At 39.1% G+C, this 26,562-nt stretch overlaps 1 protein-coding gene across 1 annotated transcript; it reads right to left on the bottom strand.

Moving 5' to 3' along the window:
* Nucleotides 1-63: 63 nt before the first annotated feature.
* HEXB (hexosaminidase subunit beta) lies at nt 64-26,210 on the bottom strand. Its single transcript, XM_070938815.1, has 14 exons — nt 25,930-26,210; nt 23,035-23,186; nt 21,509-21,574; nt 20,441-20,487; nt 18,862-18,972; nt 15,687-15,788; nt 13,386-13,515; nt 12,016-12,187; nt 11,029-11,115; nt 8,066-8,138; nt 3,934-4,108; nt 2,677-2,767; nt 1,138-1,242; nt 64-155 (listed from the first exon to the last, which is right to left on the bottom strand). Exons 1-14 carry the CDS (start codon nt 26,208-26,210, stop codon nt 98-100), a joined length of 1,650 nt encoding a protein of 549 aa, XP_070794916.1. The 3' UTR covers nt 64-97.
* Nucleotides 26,211-26,562: the final 352 nt, after the last annotated feature.

The raw sequence follows: 26,562 nt of genomic DNA, 5'->3' as shown, positions 1-26,562 counted from the left end.
TTCTGCTGTTGTACATATCTCTTTTTCTATATAGTTCACACTGATACATATATCTCACATTAAAATGAAGAATAGGCACTTTTGCTACAATCCCTGATCAGAGGAAGTCATGGTTGCAGGACCCAACAAACAGAGGCTGTGCTGCAATTCCACGCCTGTGGAGAAGAGAAAACGGGATTAATCTCTGGCCAATAAGTGCTGTAAAAGGAGAGTTTTATGTTGAACAATTTAAAGAGCTAAGAAAGCAATTAGAGATGGTTCCAAAACTAAAATCTGTTTTTTAACAGTAAAAAAAAATCCCTTTTTATCATTTACATAACTTCAATTTCATGGCAGGGTCCAATGCTATTTTCGTTTTTAAAAAAGGCAAATAGCTGAGGAAGGAAAAGTTAAAAAGTCTATATATATGCTTGCGTTGTTTTATAACAAGCACTTCTGAGCCATTCATAATTTAAGTTAAAAACCATTAAATATTGGACAATTTTTTCAGATTTCAAATAAAATAATTTTTTCCAGCATTAAGAAAAAATACAAGGTCAGAAAAATATAATTCAGTTTGTATCCGGCTTTTCTACATACCTCACTTAATACAAAATATAGAATATAGCTGTAAAATACAAAAAATGTGTATTTTACATAAATGTCTGTTATGAAGTTCTGAAGTTTATCCCCACCAAATTATACTCTTGTACTTCCACAACTCTGACTTATGCAAAGAATGAAAATATGCATTTAAAGCTCCACAGATTGTTTTCTCAGGAAAATGTAAATATCAAGTTACACCCATCCATTTGAACATGGCATTTAAAAGATATTTAAGCCAAAGGTACGTGTGTGGAGCCATAGCAAACCTTGAATTTGGCTGAATTAAATTTAACATAATGTAATATAATTAAATGTACTTCATGTGCATTTATGCATTCCCCTATCCTTGCAAAGGTTATGGGGCTTTATAGAGCCATATCCAGCCTTCAATCTACCTACATTATGCTAAAATCTTTTTGTTCCATGAAGAAGAGAGAGTGTGTTACAATATACTCATTTAGTAACAGAAGCAATACAAGAAATTTATAAGGAACTTTGATAGCACTCTACTTCTTTATTAAACTATAAAATCTTAGAATATCTGTATCTTACCTAAGCATGCGACAACGATGTTGAGTAAGTCTTTTAGAAGCATCTGAAATATCGGTTACATTTTCACTGCTCCAGAGTCTCTCACCAACAGCACTTGCCCGTGGCCTGGAATTACAAGGCCAATACAATTTTATTTAAATATTTTTTTTAAAAAAATCAAATGGTAGTATTTGTTTAAAAATAACGGGACAGTACCTGCAACATTTAAAAGCTTTTACCCACTTGCTTTCCAAATAGAATGTGTACTTTTTGCTTAGCCAAAGTGAATTACAAGACTTCAGATACAGCATTATTAAAAATGTCACTCTGGATTATGGGTTCAATGAAAGTTGAATGAAAGTTCAATATCACTTTAAGAATACAGTCATATATAAGTTCTCTTATACAAGTCAGGTTTAAATTAGGAAAATAGGCATTGGTAGAACAGAAGTTTTAGGTTCTGTATATATTTTGTTACGAGTGAGCAAACATAGAAAACCTTATATTTAAATCAAATAGGACTTAAATATTCCCTGTGATAGAGTGGTATCGTGAAGCTGACTGTTCTGGATCAGGGGTGTCAAAGCCGATCGCATCACGGGCCGTATCATGACGTATCGGGATTGCTTTTGCCCTTATGGGGTGAAGGTGGGCGTGGCCTGCACAGGCCGTACCCAGCCCGTGGGCCGTGTGTGTGCCATGCCTGTTCTGAATGATGCTGGAGAATACTATATTCAGCATGTAATCCATAAACTGGCCATAACTGTATACCTTTTTGTATAAAAGAAGTTAGGCAGATTTGCCTCTTGATTCTGTAATGTCTCCCATCTGTAAAATATATTGAGCTCATTAGTGCTTCCTGTAAGGGCAAATACAGGTAATCCTCTACTTGTGACCAGAATTTATGTTGCTAAGCAAGACAGTTATGACTTCCTTTGTCTGCAGTGTGAGGATCCAAGTCTGGAAGTTAAGATACATTCCAAAACCAACCAGGGAAAGTAAGGTTTATGTCCTTTTTTGTCACAGCTGAGAAAATCACTGCAGTTGTTAAAAAGAGTCACACAGTCATTAAGTGAGTTGGCTTCCCCTGTTGACTTTGCCTGTTGGAAGCTTGCAAATGGTAAGCACATGTGACAATGATGTTGAGAAAGTTCTATAAGCATCTGAAATGTTGGTTGCGTTTTCAGTGCTCCAAACTCCAACAGCACTTGCCCATGGCCTGGAATGACAGGGATGCTGCAACTATCATAAATATATATTGGTTGCCAAGCAGCTGAATTTTGAACACATGTCTGTGAGGATGCTTACAAGAGTAGTAAGTGTGAGAAGAGCTTTCAGTTATTTTTTTCAGTACCATTGTAACTGAATGGTTGAAAAACATGGTTGTAAGTTGAAAACCCACCTATTAATAAGGAAGAGGAAAAAAACAAATGGAAAATAGAGATTTGCAATCCTCTGATGTGAAGAAAGTATATACACACATTTTTAATCTCCATTTTAAAGCAGAAACAAAAAGATTAGATGCTTAAATTTATGAAAGGAGAAACAGGCTAGGTGTACCAGAGTCTTGGTGTAAGATTAGTTGCATCCACATATTCTCCCCAAAGACAAGCCTCTCCACCAAGCACCAGTTCCTTCTGTGATTTGCTTCCTGTGTTTAAAGGGATAAAAAAACATTTGTTCATTTCCTATTTGCCATTGAAAAGAGTGTTCAAAATGCAATCTTAATGTAAATTAAACAAGTGTTGGTAATTATTTAAACCATGGAATGTGATGGGTTCATATACAGGTAGTCCTCGACCTAACAACAGTTAATTTAGTGACTTCAAAGTACATCACTGAAAAAAGTGACTTATGACCATTTTTCACAGGACCATTGCAGCATCTCCATGCTCACGTGATCAAAATTTGGATGCTTGGCAACTGGTTATATTCATGACAGGTTGCATGTCCTGGTGTCATGCGATCCCCTTTTGTGACCTGACAAGCAAAGTCAATGGAGAAGCCAGATTCACTTAACAACTAATTTACCCTATTTTTCGTAGTATAAGACGCACCTACCTTTTTTAGTGAGGAAAAGAAGAAAAAAAAATCTCCCTCTGCCTAATATGCCTCCTTGCAGCAAACAGCAAACAGCCTGCTTTACTTTTATTTTCATTTTCAACATAGCTTAATTAACACACACAAAAACTCTGCTCCAGCAATTTACCTCTTTGCAGCAAGCAGCAGAGCCCTGCACAAAACAGCTGAGAGCAAATGAGCTGAGAGTCAGGAGGCCGATCCAATCAACTTGTGCTAATTAGGCTGTGCTGAAGCTGAAAAGGAACTATTTTTTCTTGCTGTTTGCTTGCAAGGAGGTAACTGCTGTGAGGCAGAGGCCAAAGGGTGGGGGCCAGTGGGTGGGTGGGGCTACATTTGGTGTATAAGACGCGCCTAAATTTTCACCCCCTTTTAGGGGGGGGAAGTGTCTTATACTCTGAAAAATACGGTAGCTGCAGTGATTTACTTAACTGGCAAGAAAGATTGTAAAATGGGGCAAAACTCACATAACTGTTTCACTTAGCAACAGAAATGTGGGGTTCAATTGTGGTTGTAAATCAAGGACTAACAGAACTCTAATTTTTCTTAGGTTACAAAAACTATAACCTTCACACAACCAACAAAAAGGAAACTTTCCTGTAATCTAGCATAAGAAAATACATGAATTTGAGCGCTAGTTTATTTAAACGGAAATATGCCACTTATGCACTGGAATCCAAGGATATTAAAAATGCCCAACTCCCACAGAAAAAAAGCAAATGCAAACTATTGACAAACCCATAAAGTTCAGTGGTTCAACGCCGTAGTAGCTCTTCCAGTCCTCGCCATAACTGATGAGGTCTAGGTACCAAGGTGCAGCAAGGATTGCCTGATGCCCTTGTTTTGTTACTCTTGCTAATTCAAGTTGATACAAAAATTTCTTCCACACTTCAACTATTGTGTCTGGCTGCAACTGAAAAGACAGAAAATTATAGCGTTTTTTTTTCTTTTATTTTTTTGGTTCATTGCAGCATGGCATGGTGTTTGAACAATTCTAAAAATTCGGGACAACGTACTGTATTTATAGCCCATCTTTTCCTCAGAACCCATAACAATTACCCCTTAATTATATTTTACAGTATTTTTATCTATGAGAAGTACGTTGGGCTGAGAGAATGACTAGTTCATAGTTATGAGTTTGCAGGAGGGATCTCAACGTAAGTTTTACCAGTCTGAATCTGTCAGTCTAGCTACTATGCTGTGATGGTTTGTCTTTCTGAACTTTTCTAAATACACGCAGAAAAATATCACATCAAAACTGCCATAGATAGGGTTATCTTTATGTCCCATATCACACTAATCCTACCGGCTCTATATCATTTTCTAACATTCAAACATTCCTGTCATACACAAAGGATGTTGAGAGAAAGACAGAATTTTTCCAGGGATGTGTTTGAACAGAAATCATGACATATCATATTGAAGCACAAACTGGTTTATAGAGCTTCATTGAATTAGGTACAGTGGTGGGATTCTGCCGGTCCTAGGCGGTTCGAGTGAACCGTTAAATTGCTGGCTCGCCCACCCCTCTCCCCACCCTGCCACCCGCACCGTGCCAGCCTACCCGCTAGCCCATCCAGTCGCTGGGGCAGACGTGCGACTTTTCTCTGCCCTAGAACACTGGCTGCCCAGGCTGCAGCCGAAGCTCCGCATCGTAATGGGCTCCAGGAGGAGGAGGGGTGCTGTCTGCCCCATTGCGAAACTCAGTAAGAGCAACGAGCTGTCTGGAGGCACAGCCAGGCGGATGCACATGCAGTGGGGCGCAGGCTTAAGGTGCCACCTCCAAGCCAAGGGGCGACCCAATGGTGCGGTAGGTGTGCTGCCGCCGCCACCCAGACAGGAGAGGAGAAAGAGATGGAGAGGAAGAGAGATGAAGGAGAGAAAGGGGGGAGGGGGGAGAGAGAGAGGAAGGAAAGAAAGGGGGAGGGAGAAAGAGAGAGAGGAAGAGATGAAGAGGAAAAAACGGAGAAAGAGATGAAGGAGAGAAGGAGAAAGATGAAGGAGAGAAAGGGGGGAGAAAGAGATGGAGAGAAAGAGATGAAGGAGAGAAAGGGGGAAAGAAAGAAAGAAATGAGAGAGATGAAAGAGACACACAGAGATACCTGTTTAAAAGAAAATACTGGGAGCCACAAAACCTGGGCGGGAGTAAGTGATATGGAGTTGGCAATGCCCACCCAGGTTTAAGGTAAGTGTTTACATGTGTTTAAAGTTGAGTGTTTAAAGTTGCAGGCCCCTGACCTACCCCATCCGATCCCTTCACCCTGCAGCCAGCCCTGTAAGCCTGCGCCCGCCTCCTGCCTGGGCAGCAGCGGCCTACCTACCCCAGTTGTACCACCTTGCCCTGCAGCCGGCCCGAATGCCCGCCTCAGACTGCCTCCGACCGCTCCAGCAGGTCATTTTTATTTAATTAATTTAATTAAGAATGCTGCAATGGGCATAAATGATGACCGGTCAAAAGTGCGAGGACCTGTCAGAAATCACTTTTTTCAGCCCTTTGGGTAGTCCCTATGTGCACATGGACTACTCAGAGGGCTGAAAAAGTTATTTTTGACTAGTCCTTGAACTTATGACTGTCCTCACGTTTTATGTTTTGTGCCCTATCTTGTCACTGTGGTGAAGAGAAGTAGTGGTGAAATGACTGGCACGGTTATTAAGAATGCCGCAATAGGCATAAATGTGAGGATGGTCATAAGTGTGAGGACCGGTCAGAAATGATTTTTTTCAACTCTCTCAGTAATCCATATGCACATAGCCACCCCTACCCGGTCATATGACCAGTAGCCACGCCCACCCAGTCACATGACCACAAACCACACACCCCAACTAAGTCACGCCCACAGAACCGGTTGTTTAAAAAATTGAATCCCACCACTGATTAGGTACCTAGTGAGGCCATTACTATGAAGTAATGGGGAAGGGCTACAAAGATAACAAAGTTCTGGGGGGGGAGGAACCAAAGGCAATATTCTGTAAATAGTTTCAACATTCTGTAAAATGTTTTTCCCTCCCAAAAGGGACTTCCTTTTTAAAATCATTTCTAGCTCTCTGTTTGGCCCTTGGTATATTTTCCCAGCTTATCATCAATTTTTGGTCTTTTAAATTGGGTCCCCAACCTTGGCAGCTTTAAGATTTGTGGACTTCAACTCCCAGAATTCCCTAGCCATCATAGTTGGGAGTTGAAGTCCACAAGTTTTAAAGTTGGAAATCCCTGTTTTAAATGTTTCATTGCTTAGTTGATATCTAAGCACACTAGAAGATATTGAATAATAGAAGGGACCTAGACGGACAGAAACTATTGGACCACAAGTGGCCATCCAAAGAATGAAGTCTCATGCCATGTAGGGTTTTATAGGTGACAACCAGCACCTTGAATTGCAATTGGAAGCAAACTGGCAATTTGCAGGTTACTGGGCACTGATGCAGGGATGGGTTCTACTTAGCTTTACTACCGGTTCGCAACGGGGCCTCATGCGCGCTCTTCTGTGCAAGTGCTGCATTTTCATGATGTCAGGATCAGTGGGCGGGGCCTCCTGCCGGTTTTACTACCGTTTCTATAGAACCGGTGCGAACTGGGGGCAACCCACCACTGCACTGATGATACATGGACATATTGAAGTGCACCCATTACTGCCCATGCTGCTATATTTTGGGCCAGCTGTAGCTTCTAGGTCATCTTAAAAGGGCAACTCCATATCAGGTGCATTGCAATAGTTCAATAATGAGTAAGCATATGAATGGCCTCCCATTTTGGGAATGGGTGCAACAGGTGCACAAGTTGAATCTGTGTCCAAAGGCTCTCCTGGGCACAACTGCCATCTGTTCTCTGAGTAGTAGTTATGAGTCCAGGAGGACTCCCAAGTTGCACTTAGGAAAGTACTGCCTGATCGAAAAATCCAAATTCAGCCAAAATAGCCACAGTCACTGAGTCTTGGCAGGACTGAGCCTGAGTTTATTCTTCCCTGTCCAGACCTGAAGAGCATCCAGATATTGGATCACGACACTGACAGCATCACTTGGGCAGCCTGGGGTCAAGATGTACAATTGAGTAACATTTGGGTACTGAAATCAGGCCCCAAAGCAATGGATGAAATGACTGAACAATTTCATATAGATATTGAACAGGAGGGTAAGAGCATTAAGTCTTGTTTACCATACAATTATCATACACTGAGTGTGATTCTGTTTAAATTATGAAGTGCCTAGACTAAATCAATAACGTTTGGACCTCTTTAACTGCCAAGCAACCTGCTTGTCCAGACTATAACACTTTAGCAGCATCAAGACTAGAAGAGAAGCAACAACAAGAAACAGAGAATAGGGAGAGCCAACCAAGAGAGAATGTTGGGAAACGAAAATACAGAACAAGAAAGAAATGCTTCAACTAATTCTTTTCTGGCTCACTTTGCTCTGTTCACCTACGCTCTGTCTCTTTTGAAATCCTGACTAGCCTCCCCAGTCAAGACTTGGGAAGTAGCTGGAAATTATTTTGTTCTCGATGGTTTCTATTTTAGTTCCTTTGAACCTTACATATATGTTAAGTTGCAGGCTTCACCATCATGATATGCCTGGTGCACAATAATGTCCAGAATGATTATTCAATAATTCAAGAATTGTAGTCCTAATGCATTTGGAGGGTACGAGATTGGAAAAGTCTGGATTATCATATTTTGAAGACTGGTTTTTCTCAACCTTGAACAGAAGTAGCAATTGCCCTGGTTTTACTCATTCTTACACTTGTTAAACCTTTCTTGATTTTATAAATGAATAAAAGGGATACTCAGTTCTACATACATTTTCTGGTATATTTTTGCAGATGAGAACTACTCTTAAAATTATGATGGGACAGTTCACATAATTTCTCAGACCTTACCTTTGCTCCATCATCAAATACTTCCTGCCAGATTATGGATTTCTTGTTAAGAGAAGTCACTATTTCCAGTATTCTAGGTGCAAAACAAAACACTCATATAGTTGACACACATTCAATTGTATGTTCCCCTGTCAAACATACAATTTCAGCCACGGAATCTTGAACAGTCACTTCTGTTGTAAATCAGAGGTCCAGGCTTTTGCTCTGTGCGAAGATGTGTCTTCCGCTCTCGCCGAGAGCTTTATTTTTTATACAGTTTTTACAGGCAGACAAAAAGGCAGGACAGCAACAGTGTTCTAATTGCTAGAGACTATTCACCCCCCTCTCAAGATGCCATCCTCTCTGAAGGTGAGATAATACAGATCAAAGCCCAAATGAAATCATAGGCATGAGCTAAGGCAGTGTGCTGCTCTTAGCCTGGCACTATGACCTTTGACCTACCTCTACACACTTCCTCTCAAACCTAGGAAGGAGGCAATGGCAACCACATCTGAAAAACCTTGCTAAACTGCAGGGATTTATCCAGGCAGTCTTTGAGAATCAAACATGATTGAACAGAAGAAATATATATATTTTTAAAGAAACCTGTCATCTTTTGGTCTTGTGGCAACAGCTAGCTAATCTTGGCTGTTTTTCATAAATAGTGTTTGAACTATTACTTGGGAGGGAATTACTTTCATGCCTTTGGTAATCCCAAATCTGGAAATTTGAAAAAACAAAACAACAAAACAAAACAAAACAACGAAACAAAACCAAACAAAACCAAACCAAACCAAACAGAAAAAGGCAATCGCAAGAAGGCTACTTCTCTATCATTGTCAAGAAAAAGATATGAGTGTGCAAGTTACTAGGAACTGAACTTGATTTGAGAGATTTCTGCTACTTAACATGTTTTAAATAATGTGGCAACTTGAAAGCTTGAAAGATGCATAATGTGCATCTCATTATGTTTGATCTTCACAGGGAAAAAATAAACTGAGTTGAAAGAGGTACTCCCTTTCTGCTCCATCATTTTAAAGCAGGCATTGTTCCTTCCTTCCTTCTTTTTCTTCTGCTTCAGTTTCAAACCTATTGCCACAAAGTCTCAATAACTCTTTCTTTAAAATGGTTAACTTTAACTAATCTAGCTTTCCAGGATTCTAGATGTAATTTTAATCATTATGTTTTAGATTCCTGAAATGCAAGATGAAATTGTTGCAACAAACGATTACTTTTAAACTTTCTTTTAAGTTGTAATGATTGGAAATGCATTTTTTCCTGATACCTAGTCAAGTTTGTAATCTCTCCTAGATAGTTTCCTGTTTATGGTAGAAAACTTCCCTGTTTTATTTTCCCTCTCAAATTAATCATATGCAACTTTCATTGTTTTTACTGCCAGAAAAAAAAAAAGGAATGAAATCTGAGATGAACTGGGTCAATTGTGGATAAGTTGGTGTGAGTGTAACCTTTTCTTCCCATCCACTTTCATTCAGGAACAATCAATTCCAAAGGACAGTGTGTGCTGTTGATTCAGTCTCCTATTTCAACAGAAAAACTCAGCACTCCTCTCCCAATTCAAAGTAAAAAAGCATTTTTAAAAATTCAATTTTGTTAGAAAAAGGGTGTATTTTAAAAATACACCCAAAAATAAGAAAGGATATGGCTAGAATGAGTGATATAAAAAAACCTGACAATTTCAGATAACTTCTATTGTCTAAACCAGGGGTATCAAGTTCAATTTTATTGAGGACTGCATCAGGGTTGTGTTTGACCTCTGGGGCTGGGTGGCTGTGGCCAGGGTTTGCCAGCTCGATATCACTTGTGTCAGGGCCACCTAGGATGGCCCGAGCACTCTGCCAGTGAAAACGGAGCTCGGGAGGGCCATGCGCGGCCCTCCCAAGCTCCATTTTCACTGGCAGAGGCACCACGAGTGGGTCCTGCACTATTTCCAGGGTGGCCCCTTGAGTTTGACACACCTGTACAGTACACTTTCCTCATCTTTTAAAACAAACCATTTGTGTTACTATTCCAATCTGTCAGTCCTTCAAGTTAGACCAGGCCAGTAAGCAAATACTCCAAGAAATACGAGAACTCAATTTGTTGAAATAGGCTATATATAAGAACAGAATCTTGAAAACCTGAGACCAGTTTCTCTTCTCTTGCCTCCGTCTTGTTTTCCCAGGCTGAGCTCATGTTTTTTGGTAATGATTTTTGCATATCTTCTCCAAGATCATATTTATGTTCCTTAGTCTACACGATCCTGCTCTTAATTGATTTTCTGTGTGTGTGGTGATAAAATATGAGGAAGGTCATGAGGTAAATGGCCTCACCTGAACTGAGCTTGGTTATGTATTCCACAGCAAAGGGCTGGTTTGAAAACACTCCCGGTCTACCTATTGAATTTTCTAGTCAGAAGAAGCGACTGTTGAGATTGTAAAATACAGCATCTTTAGAAGAAATTATAAACTAGAATCCGCAACTACACTGGGTTAATGAATAAGACAGATTTTGCTTCAAAACTTCTGAAATGACCCAATTATTTAATTAATTCAAATGTACTAGATATAGAACTGAGCCAAATGTTCTACTCTATCTTCTTTGTCTTCTGCAGACTCCAACCCCATCTTCTCCATCTCTTCCATGACAGAAAATGGACAACAAGAAGGAGAATAAAAAAAAATAAAATTCCAGGCCGCAGCCAATACCACGGATCCCAGATCATACTGCTAAAATTAGGCAAGTAAACTACTGGTTTTCAGCAGCATCCTGTTTTCTTTTGCTAAGTTACGAAGGTACCCTTTCAAGCTCTCAAATTGTCACTTATACCCACTCCAGTGACATTGTTATGTCATTCATTCCAATCCCTGCAAAGCTCAGCTGCAAGAAACCAGCCTACCACTGGCCTTTAGGAAGTTTCCCTAGCAGCAGTATAAATACAATTTAGGAGATTACAGCAATCAATAAAAGAAGCTGCAGATACTCACTTTTCAACATAATAGGATTGCAATTTAGAATACCAGTACCCAAATCCTTTCTTTTTCATGAACTGAGTTACATCAGGATTGGAATTCCTAAGAAAGAAAGAAAAACAAAAGCAACAAATTACATTTCTTATAATATAGTACTAAAGTAGCAATAGAATAGAATGGATTTTGCACTCTAATGTTCTTTTTAATCACACGAGTCGGGATCTAAACAAAATAATGCTGATGTGAAGAATGCCTTCTCTGACTTGTGACATAAGCTAGTTTGGGCCACTGCTAGTAAAAATAAAGCATCTGCAATTCCCATTAAGTTTTTGGCATGGCAATCTTAAAATCAGGATGTTCAATGCATAAGCAGTAGGGGTCTCCAACGTTGGCAACTTGAAGACTTGTGGACTTCAACTCCCAGAGTTCCTCAGCCAGCTTTGCTTTGCTGGCTTTGCTGACTGAGGAATTCTGGGAGTTGAAGTCCACAAGTCTTCTGCAATACAATACAATAAGCCTGTAATTGTAAGTTTTTTATTCCCCCCCCCATATTTCAGTTTGTTTTTCAATTGAATTGTACAGCTTCTATGTTATATTAAAGATGGAAAATATTCTGAAGTGATTTATCTTGGTTTGATTTTTTTACATGTCAAAAACCTGGCATTTTAACTGGAGTGGATAGACTTTCTATATTCATTTAAATGAATATGTAATGTAAAATTGTACATTTTGAATTCTGTTAGGAAGAAATACTTTGAAATATTCTGTATTCAGGAAAGCATCTCCACCTCATTAAAGCTACTGCCTGTTTCTAGGTCATATGGCTGCAGTGGAAGTCTTCCTTCAGTGGCTGTGTAATCCTGGATACTGACAGGGCTACATTAATGAGATGCAGTTCAACGCTGCACTTATACTACTAGATTTTCTACAATATCTCTTCCTAATCAAGTCTGGGGAATTGTATAATGCTAGTATCTGTTTAGTTTTCTTGTTACACCATACCAACAACTGAAGTCCACTTCATCTCCTCCTAAGTGGATATAGTCATCGGGAAATACAGTGCCAACTTCTTCAAATAATTTCATCATAAAATCATAAGTTGTATTCAAAATGGGGTTTATAGGTCCATAAGAGCCACTTGGATGTTTTCCACTGTAGCAGGGTGTGAGGATATCTTTTTTCCAGGATATAAAGCAAAGACAAAAATAAAACAAAAATGTATGCTATTTTATTCTACATAAACTTGCATTTCTTACATTCATTTTAAAAGCATTTCCAAGAACTTAAATGCTTTTTTTCTTTGTAATGGCCCAGAACATAATCCTTTTAAGTGGAATACGATTACTGGCTAAGTATCAGATTTGGAAAATAATGATTCATAAAACCTTTGTATTCACATGATATGATTTAGCTATTTATTGAGTACTTTTGTTCTGAATTCAATTTATTTCCATTTTCCGAATCACTTAATGGTAATCACTGGCATTGGCAGTATCATAGATATTACCTTGTTAAACCTCTAGAATTAGCAATCTTTTGTTGGCTGGACAGTTGTAATACTTTTTGGAGGATAGGGCAAAGGCAACAGTAAATCAGGGCACAGATATAAGTAAAGAGCCTTATACCAATAAGGCTGGTCGTTTAATGTTCTTATTGGGTAAGGGGGAATGATTAGGAATATTTATTTTAAAAACTATGTTAATCTTATTTAATGTCTCATGCTACAGTTTATATGTGTTCCTGCTTCAAAATGACAGGGAAGCATTACACGCTAACAGTTTTCAGAAATGATCAGAAAGTGTTGAACTGGACTGCCTGACAGGATCACAGGTCAATTATCCTGACTAGCTTAATACTGCAGTGCCAAATCCAGTGTAAACATCTGGCTGACTGTGCAATCACAATTTATTAAATTTGTATGCTGCCCAAATGTCAAGTTCAATGAAATCAATAAAACAGAAAATAAATAAAAGTACTTGAAACCAGTGGTGGGTTGCCCCCAGTTCGCATCGGTTCTATAGAACTGGTAGTAAAACCGGCGGGAGGCTCTGCCCACCAGCCCCAATGTCATCAAAACACTTCTGCGCATGTGCAGAAGAGTGCGTGGCCCCACTGCGAACCAGTAGTAAAGGTAAGTAGAACCCACCCCTGGTTGAAACCTTACTTACTCTCTTTATTAGAAGATATTTAAAACCTGAACATATCTGAATTATATGTAATCAGGCATATGTAACAATGTAACTTAAATTTAAATAATATTTAATAATAAATATGTATTTGTATTTAGCTATCAATCTTCCTTTTTGTTTTTTGATTCCTATTGTAAGCATATAGTATTTTCAGTTCACCTTTCAGAATGATACCCATTTTACCTTTTCTCCAAGACTGAGTATGTCCTGGTGTGTCAAATTCTGGAATAACTCTAATCCCTCGTAACCGAGCATATTCTATGACATTATGGACATCCGTGGGAGTATAAACATGGTTGGGAGTATAAGCACCCTGAGGAAATAAACAAGAGGTAGTATTTTTTCTCAATACTCCAGGAAATTGTCAGCAAGTGAGAAGAGTAGTTAAATCTAGGAGCAACATCATATTACAACAGTCAAGCACTAGAATATAATCCAGATGCAAGTTATTTTTTGAATGAAATTAAGCACAAACCATTTGTACCTTTTACTGATGATCAGTACTTTGAGTAATACTAAGTAAAAGTGACTTATCCAAGATCATTCTCTTTGAAATCCTAGGACAGTGATGGCTAACCTTTTTGCCGTTGCGTGCCAAAAGCGTGGGGAATGTGGGAGGTCATGCATGTGCGTGCCACACCCATAATTCAATGCGCACTGCCCCACCACGCATGCGCATGCGACTCCCCCCACACAACCCCCTTGCTTTTGGCACGTGATGGCCCAGTGGGACCTGAAGGCCGTTTTTCGCTCTCCCCAGGCTCCAGAGGCTTTCTAGGAGTCTGGGAAGGATGAAAACGGCCTTCCCCCCCAGAGGTCCTTCGGAGGCCAGAAACAGCCTGTTTCCCAACTTCTGGTGGGCCTGGAAGGCCCAAAAATCAGCTGGCCGGCAGGCACATGCACACTGGAGCTGAGCTAGGGCAATGCTTGCGTGCCCACCAATATGGCTTCACGTGTGCCATAGGTTCGCCATCACGGTCCTAGGAGAAATTAATTTTGCTTCCCTATGTATTATTTTTGTGACTATGCATCTATTGAGAGACTGGCAAATGACTTTTATGGATGAAAAACTGAACATGGTTGCAGTATCTCTGAAGATCTAGCCCATAAAACATGAAGTTGGTAATTGAAAAGGGCAAGAAAGAAGATGGCTTTGTGTATTCTTTATAGAGTTATTTTTATGCTTGCTAGGACACCATTGTGTCAATAGGAATAAATCTGCTGCTCTGCCATTGACATACCCCATGTCAAATAAAAAACCATTACAACCAAAGGCCAGCACCAAAACAGCACAAACAGATAAATACAAAAAGAAAGACAAACAATACCGTAAATATAGGAGTAATTGAGTCTTCAGGAAGCATCATATGCCAATTCACAGAACTTGGTGACATTGTAAGTCACCTGGAGTTCCTTACTAGCTAAGAGGAACACTGAACACTACATAGTAATCTTTTGACCAGCTTGGCATTATTACTAAAAAAAAAAAAGGAGAAATTAAACGTTGGCTTAAGGCCAAATAAAATCTACAGTGCAAAATCACAGTGTAACAAGGAACCAGGTGGTAGGTTATAGGAGTTTTGTGATACCTGTCCAATAGCAGGGCAGAGAGAAGAACATTGCAACATTTAGAAGAGACTGCTGTGTAAAGATAAGATTCAAAGTAAACTGCAGTTCTAAATCCAAAAGGCACTGTGTGATCAGTTCTTTGGTCTGTTTCATCATCATCGTTGTTGTTGTTGTTATTTAGATTTTTATCTTGCCTTCTTTTGTCATCTCAAAACGGCAAACATATCTAATACATGGCTGGTCACAATTGCCATTGTTAACTGAGGACTACCTATAAACTTTCTTAATGAGCCATGGTGGTGCAGTGGTTAGAGTGCAGTACTGCAGGCTACATCTGCTGATCACCGGCTGCCAGCAGTTTGGCAGATCAAATCTCCCCAAGCTCAAGGTTGACTCAGCCTTCCATCCTTCCGAGGTGGGTAAAATGAGGACCCAGATTGTTGGGGGCAATATGCTGACTCTGTAAACTGCTTAGAGAGGGCTGGAAAGCACTATGAAGCGGTATATAAGTCTAAGTGCTATTGCTATTATATTTTATTATTGTCTTTTCACTTAAAGTTTAGTGAATAGTATAAATATTCAAAATGGTGTATTTGAACTAAGAAAGTTTTAACTATACTGACTGTGATTGTTTTATATTATTCTTTATCTGTATCTTAGTTTTAGGATTTTTATGTTATTTGATGCTAGTCAAGCATCAAAATAATGTAATTTCAATTCACTTCAATAAACTACAAATCTTCTACCCTGAATTACTATTTCAGATTTCACAGGTTGGAAATGTCCAGATATGTTAGCTCACCACTATCAGTCAATATGATGGCCCTGCCTGATATAACTGAAATATGAGAGAAATAGGACTCTGAATCTTATTTTTTAAATACTTGCCACATGATTCCACATGTTCTTACTTACCTGGGCATTCAATTCTGGAAAAGTGGTACTTTCATAAGGAAATGAAGGGTCATCTACAATGTGCCAATGCAGGACATTGAACTTGTTAAAGGCCATGGCATCCTGTGTTAGGAAAGACAAGATGGCATTTTAGTGACACACTCTACATCCAAAAATTAATTTATATATGTGGGAATTTAAAATCTGGTTTCTACCATTATTTCTAGGCCTGAAAGAACTCAATGGAGGAAAGCTTTGCATACAAATACTATACATTTTACAAGATATTTAATTTTATGTAACTTATTTCAACAAGCAGTCATAGAACCCAAATATAATGACCTAAATAAGATAGCTGCCAAAGAAGATATTTATCACAGAGCTTTCCACATGTTGCCAAAATGCATATGCATATATTGACTATGTAGATGTCTTTACAGTGTAAAATTTAGGCCTTAAGCATGTTCCTCAAAACTACATGAGTTCTTGTCTTTATGTTGTGGGTCTTACTGATTAGGGATTGCTGTCTGGTGGGACCTTGAATAAAGGTCTTCTCAGTGGTGGCTCCTTCTTAATGAAAATAATTCCCTCTGAAATACAGCTAGCCCCCAATCTGCTACTTTACTGTAAGGCCCTAAAAAGTGGTTTTGTCAGCAGGCCTGGAGACCAGGAATGGAAACTGACTAAATCAAGTGGTTAATGGGAAGAGGTTATTTAGGCCAGCAGGTTCTCCCTGCTCAGTGAAGAAATCTAAGTTCATAGATTCTATGAAGTTCTTCCTAATATTCTAAAGAACCTGCCTTCTGTAACTAAATACATTCTGCATCCTGTACTCTGAATGAAAGAGAAGAGATCTTCTGGTATTTCCCCACCCCTTTCCCCTTTTCTCATAGGCATTTTTTTGTATTTTATTATTCTGTCAAATCTGTTCTTACATTGAATGTACCAGTATGGAGCCAACTGTTTCATGCCATGGCCTCATTTCATTGGCCTTTTTTCTTTGCCAAAATCCAATAGCTATTCACTCTTCAGTTTTCTAGGTCATCCTTTCACTGAATGAAAACCCGTCTATGGATCTTGGATTTTGCCTTCAGACCGTTATGTGCAAAATGGTTTTACTGGTACATCTTGTTCATGTTACCCAGAATTTTAGGCTTCGTTATTAGCATTCTAAAAGGGTGACATTAGCATTTTTAACATGGAAGTTGAAGCCTCTTCTCCAATTTTAAGAAAGCACATTTTTCTCTTCTCAGCCAAGTCCATTTCATTTGGTCTGTGAGAACTTGGTTTTTCAGCAACTATACAATAGAAAGTGCATTCTGGAAGACCTGGGATACACATGCAAGTATTAAGAATCAAACTCGACTGGGAAAGGAAATTTATGTAACCCATAAATTTGAGGCTTGAGCAATAGAAAACATTGATTCTACGTAACATTTTACAAGTGTCAAATTTATGGGTTGCATAGTCCCTTTCCCAGTCAAATTTGATTCCCGAGTTTTGCCTGAATTTCAAGGCAAAACATTATAATTTTTTCAAATGGATGCCATTTACATTGTCAGTAGAAAAGCCCTTCTTAAAGATAATTTGTTACCCAAATCTGCTATTAGAAAAGGGTGTTCTCTGTTATTACCAAGCTATGGAATCTGTTCCTTTTGAAGCTGTACTCAGTTTCCAATCTTTCTGCTTTCTTTAATCAATATGTTTTAATCTGATTTAAAGTAGAGATAGTTCTTGATTTACAATTCCAATTGGTACCAGAATTTTTATCGCTAAGTAATGTAGTTTTAAAGGGATATGTCACATGACCACACAGCGATCAAAATCCCACCTTTTCTGGTTGCCATCATAACTCTAGATGTGGGATTTGTTAAGCAGAGGGAATCCCAGGTAAGGAGCTCAGGGAGCCTTGTGCAAGCCACATGCATATGGGGTGGGGTATGAATACAGAGAGGTATGAATACAGAGAGGCCGGGAAAGAATATGCTGCAGCTCAGGGGATTCTTGGTGTGCCATGGCTCTAGAGTTGCAACAAGTCCCTGAGCTGCAGCACAGTTGAAAGCTGCAGTCATCCTGGGAAGTCTCATCTGGCCCAGCACACCACAGCCTGGGAAGCCTCAGCCACCACAGCCCATCCCAGCACCACAGTGCAGCATGCCTCAGTCTGTGCACCCTGCACTCCACAGGCTTTTCCATGCCTCGCTGACCTTTGCTGTTTTTCTCCTGTTGTTGGTGAGGCACATGCAGCCTGGCCCTATTGTAAGAGAGGAAGTTGTTGGCCATGCTTGGACTTCTCCCTGAGGCCACTTGTTTGCTTAATTATCATGATCCTTTGGAACATTTGTGAGTTTTTTTCTGAAGCATCGTGAGAAAAGAGAGAGCCTTGGTAGTACAGTGGTCTAAAGCACCCTGTTATTAAGACCAGCTGCCTGCAATTACTGCAGGTTCGAATCTCGCCAGGCTCAAGGTTGACTCAGCCTTCCATCCTTTCTAAGGTAGGTAAATTGAGGACCCAGTTGTGGGGGCAATAAGCTGACTTTGTATAAATATACAAAAGGATGAAGGCTATTGCTTAGCACATTGTAAGCCGCCCTGAGTCTCTGGAGAAGGGCGGCATATAAATCAAATTTAAAAAAAAAAAAGGGCATCTGCCATTCTCTAAATAGTGCATATGTTCCCACAAAACCTGGGGAAGACTTCAGAAGCTTTCTCAGAAGACTTTTGACACATTGAGAGAATGGAGCAGACTATTTGGAACAATGTGCCCGATTTGAAGAATTGAGAATGAGTTCACAAACCATAGGTTCATGTGGGCTGCCAAGTGCCTAAATTTTGATCACATGATCATAGGGGTGCTGCAACAGCTGTAACTTCATTCAGTGGTGTGGTAACTTTGAATAGTCACTGAACAAATGGTCATAAATTGAAGACTACAAGGCCTTTTTCTAAAGTTATAAGCTGTACAGAATGCCCTCTGGAAAGGTAGGCAAGATATTAATTGAATAAGGAATAACAACAGTAAATACTATAATGGAAGCCTTAAGTCAAAACTCACCCACAACATGCAGAGATTGATAAACCTATCTTAATCATTTATAGTCATTCATTTTAAATGTCTACTAGAATCTTCTCAACTTGGATAGCAACTAGAACTTTATATACTAAAATGACTCAGCATATAATCTGGATCACTTACCAAATTAGTTAGAATAACTTTCAGTGGTAGGAAATGTCGTGATGTGTCAAGCAAGATTCCTCGATATGCAAATCTTGGAAAGTCACTTATGACAGATTCATTAACAAAATACTGTTGAAACAAACAAAAGAGCCATATGCATGCGAAGAATGTGGCAGATAATCAGATTTTACTTTTGTGTTAAGATGCATTATTCAGGTGTTAAGCTTCACTTTCTAGCATATAAAAGTTATCAAATATCTTGCACTGCATTTAGCCATAGATTTGAAAAATTATGTATTTATGTAAAGAATTTACTACTATTCCTTCTGTTTGGAAAGGCTTTATTTTATTACCTGCAAACAAAACATTAATGTATATGCTAAATTCAAATATAAATACTGCTTAGGGTAAACTTCAATAAAATATTGACATACAGTTCCAAAGATTATAAGCAAATAAATAATTTGTAATTGCGCCTTCTGCTTATTTTTGACTCTATCCCCTGCCTTCCTCCATTATCCCGAATTTTTTTGGACAGCAACTCCCATCATAACCAAACTGATATGGTCACATGGTGAGAGTTGTCCCAACAATCAGCCAAATAAAGGACTCTCAGTTTAGTCCTGCTAAAATATAAGTAATAAATAATATACCAGAGAATATTGGAAACTCAAGGCTGAAATGATATATTATAGATAGGCAGGCAGGCAGGCGGGCAGGCAGACAGACAGACAGACAGATAGATAAAGTTACTAAATAGAGTTAATAGAATTTCAGCAGAACAATTACAGTGCATTCAGAAAGTATTCAGATCCCCTTCACTTTTGTCAATTTTGTTATGCTGCAGCCTAATACTATAGTTGTTAAAATTCATTTTTTTCTCATTAATCTGTACTCAGTACCCCATAATGACAAAGTGAAAACAAAATTTTAGACCTCAAAATGGCTGTCCATTGATGGTTGCCATCCAACCAGATTGATCTTGAGCAGATTTTCAAGGAAGAATGGCAGAAAATTCCTCAATCCAGGTGTGCAAAGCTTGTCACAGCAAAGACTCAAAGGTGCTTCAACAAAGTATTGAATGAAAGGTCTGAATACTTATGACAATGTGATATTTCAGTTTTTTTCTTTTTAATAAATTTACAGTCATTTCTAAAATTCTGTTTTTACTTTGTCATTATGGGGTACTGAATGTAGATTAATGAGGATAAAAATGAACTTCAACAACTGTAGAATCATGTTGCAGCATAACAAAATTGACAAAAGTGAAGGGGGTCTGAATACTTTCTGAATTCTGCAGCATTCTGCAGTATTACTTTATTGTATTAAAATATTGTTCTCAATAAATAAATGTATGTTAGTATTACCTCTCAAAATAACCTCAAATCACATCACAGAGGTGTCAAACTGGTGGCCTGCGGGCCAGATGTGTCACACGCAGGCCACGCCCACCCGAGCTCCGTGAAGGGAAAAAACATCACAATATGTCATGTGACGGCAATGTGACACTATGAGTTTGACACCTGTGACAAACAGCAACATCTGGAAGTGCTAAAGCCAAATCTGAAGAAAATAATGTACCAGCCGAGATACTCACACTTCCACAATCATCTTCATATACTAACTGGCTGAAAGTTTCCAAACCTGGAAAGAGACAGAGAGATAGAATTTTATTCCTGAACCCGCAAGAAATATTGTTTTGAAGCAATAATCACTTAGATATTTCAAAGAGGTTTAAGTAACCTCAGTTTTTAACATGACCCATATTTAAAAAAAAATCAGCTTACTGTTTGGGCGAAAAGTCAATATAATAAAACTTTTAACATAATATATGAGTTGGGATTATATGAGAAACTGGAGTTTGAATCACCTAATAAAGCTAATTTACAATAGATTTAGGAAAAATAAGAGTTTTTTTTAATGCAATGCATAATTTGAAAATGTAAGGACCTGCCCCAGCTGGTCCCTCAGGAAAACAAAACTCTTGAATCCATTGAGTTGAATCAAAAGAACTTTTACTGAAAGAATGTGGTTCCAATAAAGTCAGGCGAAATCTGAAAAAGCCCATGCAAAGCACAAAGCAATTCTTTCATGTCCCCAATCCCAACCTCCTGATCAGTTCACTGGCAGCCAATGTGATGCCGCAAGATTGTTTTGAGAACACTGAGGTGCTAGGCAGATAATAGTTCACTCTCAGGGTATGATGGCCTTGGAACCAGGCTGAAACTGGCTGGGAGGGAGTCTGCTCGTCTCTGAAGGCAATCCCCATCCTAATTCCCAAGCAGTTGCAGCAAAAGCAAAAGCATGCGAAAAATGCCAGCAAGCCACCCTCCTCCTACCTTTCCAACAGAATGGCAGGACATAATAATGGAACTGACAACAATATCCATTGCCACAGATTGTGCTGACACTGTCAACAGATGGTTTTCAAAACAGAGTAGACATTTGAAAGGGCATAGGTTTATATCAGTATTAACCACAATTGCTAAAAAGAATTTCTATGCAGAAAGATGATTCTTCCTAGTGATGCTTAGACCATCCAAAAGATCATTAGGATAATTAATCATTAGGATACTTCATTAAATATTATTACAATAATAATAATTATCATGATGATAAGAGCATGCTGAGTAGGAAATTTTCATCCTGTTATTTTGAGACTCACCTCTTAATACTCCCCAAACTTTGTCTGCTTTTAACACAGATGTGGGCTTTGATACTTGGAGATGATCTTAAAAGGGAAAAAATGTTTAATAAAGAATTATTATTGAGTAAAATAAACCATGAAACAACCACTTAGAAAATTAGCACAATGAACGCTTATATGTGCAAACCAAATATGGAAGCAGGTATTCTACGGGTCTAATGAAAGGAAACTAAGCTCATACAGAGCAAGTCACTTTTTTCCCACTACAAGCAGCCTTTAGGTCTTATGTTACTTGTAATTTCCGAAACTGAATGAAGTTGCTCAGGAAACAGGTTTGTGAACCTGATTCATACCTCATCTGTTTTTGCAGTGGAACAGTGGAAATCAGCAAACATTTCTAAAAAGCTCACATTACTGCAGATGGCTACAACAATTTTCTCCATGGATGGGATCAATAGGTGTTGTCGTACTCTAATGCCTTTCATATGTACTAAGTTTTCTAGCTAAAGTGCAAAGACAAAACACAAACAGAAATGCATGCAGTATTTCCCTATTTATGTCCATTTGCTGATACATTGCTCTGAAAAGGAAATCAAATTTCCTCCAGCTTAGAAAATGTTCAACGCCATTCATTCACAGGTACTCACATACCTGAATAGATTAGAGAAAAAAAGTAATGTAACAGGATCACAATTAAGCAGCATTCCTTCTATTGAAATTCAGACTCCTTATTATCCTCCCTGTATTTTATTAAAAGTAAAGCCTTTAATGAGATGGGGAAAAAAATCCAAAATCAGTGCATTGACTCCTGAGCATGTGGAATACTAATGAATTGCATGGGGAAGGAGATGGAAAAAGATTCAGAATGAGGAATTGAATCGTGTATCTTTGAGAAGGACCCATCTGATAGAATGCTGGATTTTATTTCCTGTCCCATTTGCGTTCATCAAATATTTCAATTATCAAAATATATACATCTAATTTGCACAGTGAATTATTTGACTGGGTAAGTACTATTCAACTCCATCTATCTAGATAACTAGATAGGCTATGAGTAATGGGTTGTGAATATAACCTTGAGAGTCAGCAGGAAGAGCCAGAGGTCACAGGTCAGACAAAAAATATATCAAGCTACAAGGAATGGGGATGTGGGAAATGTCTCAGAAAGAATCTTCCCTTAGTTCTCTGAAAAGTAAAGGGAGGGGAAGGCAGAAGTACTTTCAGATATGCAAGATTCTGTTACTGCAACCTAGTGAAGCTCATTATTTTGGTTTCCTATGTGAACTACCTTAAAGGGCTGACACTATATACATAACTGTATAATAAATACATATATTAGTCACAATGAGTCTTATTAAAGAAATTTTGACCTGTAATATCGCAATATTTTATTCAATTACTCACCAGATAAAATTATTTGGTAAGATGGTGGTTATTACAGATGATTAAAATAGCATCCAATAACACACCCATAAGATGTCAGATAATAAGGAAGACAGAAGACAGACACAATTCTGTACACATTTATATTGTCATATACTCACAGGCTTCATCTGATGTAATACTAGGGAATTTATCACATTCAGAATCCTTTGAAGTGATAATCACCTGAAGCAAGGACAATTCTGTTTTACATAGGGATTTTTTCTCATCTCGATTCTGCCATTTGGAATATCCAAACATATATTCATAATACCTGGAAGTAAATTCAATGGCACAGAAAAATGTTATTCAAAGTTTGCTTTCTAGCAAGATTGTCAGAAATTAAAGAAATCTAATAATTCAAAAAAAAAAAAAGACAAGCTATTGTTTATTTTTTCATAATAGAAAGATTACATAGTGTCAAAATTTTGTTATTTTAACAAGTTTTCAACCTTCTGAACCTTGATCCCCACAGCAATATGTGAATCAACAATCGTTTTGTCATGTTGAACCATGGCTTGTTTTAACTATAATGTTTAAACATTGAATTAAACTGAAAGTCAACAAGACAAGAAATAGCTTAGCATAACTGTATAACTCCCCATTACTGAAACAGAACTTTTAAGTCGATCTATATATACCAATTCTTTATTAAACTTTGGGTTTTTGAAATTCAGAAAAATTTGTATTATTTTTAAGATCCTCTCTCAATAGCCTCCCACCATTTCCAGCTAACATGGAAACTAATTGCAGCAACAGCCTTTGGATTGATAATGTCATAACATTGCTGGACAAATGATGTGAATTCTGTAATCTGGTTACCTTAAGACATTATTATTTCATTTGTGTGATTATTTATTTATTACATTTACATGCCGCTTGCAGTGATTTTGAGTAATTATTGTGTTCAAGATGTTACTTGTTTTCAGCTGCAGATACTTTATATTGCCAATGGTATATTCTGAAGGTACCACTTTGGGAAATATTGTTCTAAGTTGAAAGGAAGTGATCTCTGAGATCACTTCAATGTAATTATCCTACCTATAATGGAAGGGAGCATTAATCATGCATGTCCTGTTGTCTGTTGCTTCACTGAAGTATGCTTCACCATCAACATTTAAAATTTATTTGTAAAAATGCATATTTTTATATACTTGGATGCTAGATGTTATGTAATAGTCAGTGCATTCTTTTATTGGTAACAGACCTACAACTATCCCAAGTTAGTACGTATCAGACAAACAAGAATCACGCGCTTTGAAAAATAATGAGAACACAGGCTTCCAGTGTGAGTCTTGGCTGACTAAATAATGAATAAAGATGACAAGCATTGTGCAGAATAAAAGACCAGTTAGTAAACAAGTTCTTCAAGTTTTTCTGGAGAGGGAGAGATTGGGAGGTCTTCAGTGACTGTTGATAGGCAACTCATTGTGGGAAGACTCTAAAACAGGGGTCTCCAACCTTGGCAACTTTAAGCCTGGAGGACTTCAACTCCTAGAATTCCCCAGCCAGCAAAGCTTTGAATTGAAGAATTGAAGTCCGCCAGGCTTAAAGTTGCCAAGGTTGAAGACGCCTGCTCTAAAACACTTGTCTCCTATGGGTTTGAGAGCTAAGAGTCAAGGTGAGATGACATCTTTGCTCTCAGCAGTGGTGGAGCTTTTCATAAGGACGCAAAGACAGTCAAACTTATTTTCTAATCACCTTCAAAATGGGGAATTTAATTTGACATGTGGTGAGTTCTTCGGATTTAAGAAATTTTAAACAGAGTCTCAAAAATTTAAAATAATATACAATTGGCAAAAAGCAAGAAAAAAGGATTTTGATTTATGAGAATTTGAAATGGATCAGAAAACCAGAAGTTTGAAATATTGATTATTTTTGCTGTAACACTTGAAAAACAAGTATATAATTAAATAATAAACTAGAATGGAATTAAACTCATATAGGAAGCAAGGTTTATTAAAGTTGAAAATGGACACTGGAAGGAACAGAAGCACCAGATGAATGAGTTCAAATGAAGGAAAACTATATATATATATATTTAAAAACCCTCTACCTAGACATTCAGAGTTTCAAGTCATGGGAGACAATACAACTGAGATGATCAAAATGGGAATACACAAGGCAGATAAGAAAAGGATCGGGATCTTGATGCCCTGTAGACAGAAGCTTTTCAGCAACCAATATAATCAGAAGGGAAGCTTGACAGTCATACAGTCCATGCCTCTCCAGGGTGTGCACCTGTACCCCTTTAGATGTTCTAATAGTTGTTTTGAACTGAACTGAATTGAATTCAGATTTGAACTGTTGGTTTCCTGGTGGTCTCCGATTTTTGATGTTCTCCGATTTCTGATGTTTATCTCAAACATTTCGTTGCAAGGTTAGGGTAACATCAGTGCATCACTCTGATGTTACCCAGCCTGGCAACGAAACATCTGCAGGAAAACAATCAAACTCACCCATAATTTAACTCCTTAGGTATTTGTGGATTTCAACTCCTAGCAACCTCAGCCAAACTAGATCTGAGGGGGAGAGATGCTGGGAATCGTAGCGCGATAACATCTGGCGATATGCAGCCTCTCTCTACTCCGTCCAACTATACAGATCACATAAAACAGTAATTACAGCATCTCATGTGATGGCTAAGCAGCTTCTGCTTAACTGTATCCAGAAGAGGGAAAACTCCCCACGCTCAAGATAAAATCTCTTTCTCTAAGGCAGTGTTTCTCAACCTTGGTAGCTTGAAGATGGGTGGACTTCAACTCCCATAATCCCCCAGCCAGCGCTGCTGGCTGGGGGATTATGGGAGTTGAAGTCCACCCATCTTCAAGCTACCAAGGTTGAGAAACACTGCTCTAAGGCTTCGTTGGGAGAAAAAAACGATCTTGCGGCTCTGCAAGCATCATCCCGGAGTTCTTTCTTCTATGCTGATCCCTTCCCACCATCACCCTCCTGTTTTGCTTTCCCGCTCCTGTTATTCCGCTCCAGCTCCTCCCAAAGAGAAAGGAGACGCTCACCTGCGGAAAGCGTCCTGCAACAACGAGCAGTTCGAACCCGCGGAGGATCCCGGGCCGTGGACGATCTGGAACTGATCGGGCGCCAGACGGAACCTCCTTGGGGAGATCCGGAGCGACTGAGGCAGCGGCCAAAGCGAGCCGAAAGGAGACGAGGCCGGCGGCGTCCCGGGGCTCAAGAATAGCATCTCCTGAGGCCCCTCCGCCCACCTTGGGTACCGGGATGAGGCCGCCAGGACCCCCGAGACGGCCAGGAAGAAGCCGAGCAGCCCCATGCTCCCCATCGCCCGCCCGTTAACTCGGCTGCCGGGACTGACAACCGCACCCGCCTCTCCGCGGTTCCTGACCTCTCAGGAGGAAAGTCCTCCCCGGCTGCTCCCAGCCCCGCCTTCTTCATCCCTCCCGGGATGAGGGCAAAGCTGCCGCCGCCTCCGCCCGCGAAATGCCACTCCAGGGAAAACTCCGAGCTGCTGCCCATTGGACGGAAGCCCCCGACTGCATCTGGCCACAGCAGAAGCGGAGAGTCCGTCTGTTTCGTCCCTTCCGAGCTGTTGGTCCGCTTTCCCGCTCAGGCCAAGCTTTCGAGAAGAGCCGCGTAAAAACACCCGGCTAGGCGGCTCAGTGGCTAAGACACTG

This window comes from Pituophis catenifer, unplaced genomic scaffold, assembly GCF_029215685.1.
Source record: "Pituophis catenifer annectens isolate HBS135680 unplaced genomic scaffold, rPitCat1.0.hap2 SCAF_2, whole genome shotgun sequence".
In the NCBI taxonomy this organism is placed as follows: domain Eukaryota; kingdom Metazoa; phylum Chordata; class Lepidosauria; order Squamata; family Colubridae; genus Pituophis; species Pituophis catenifer.
This window is presented reverse-complemented; position numbering and strand designations above follow the sequence as displayed.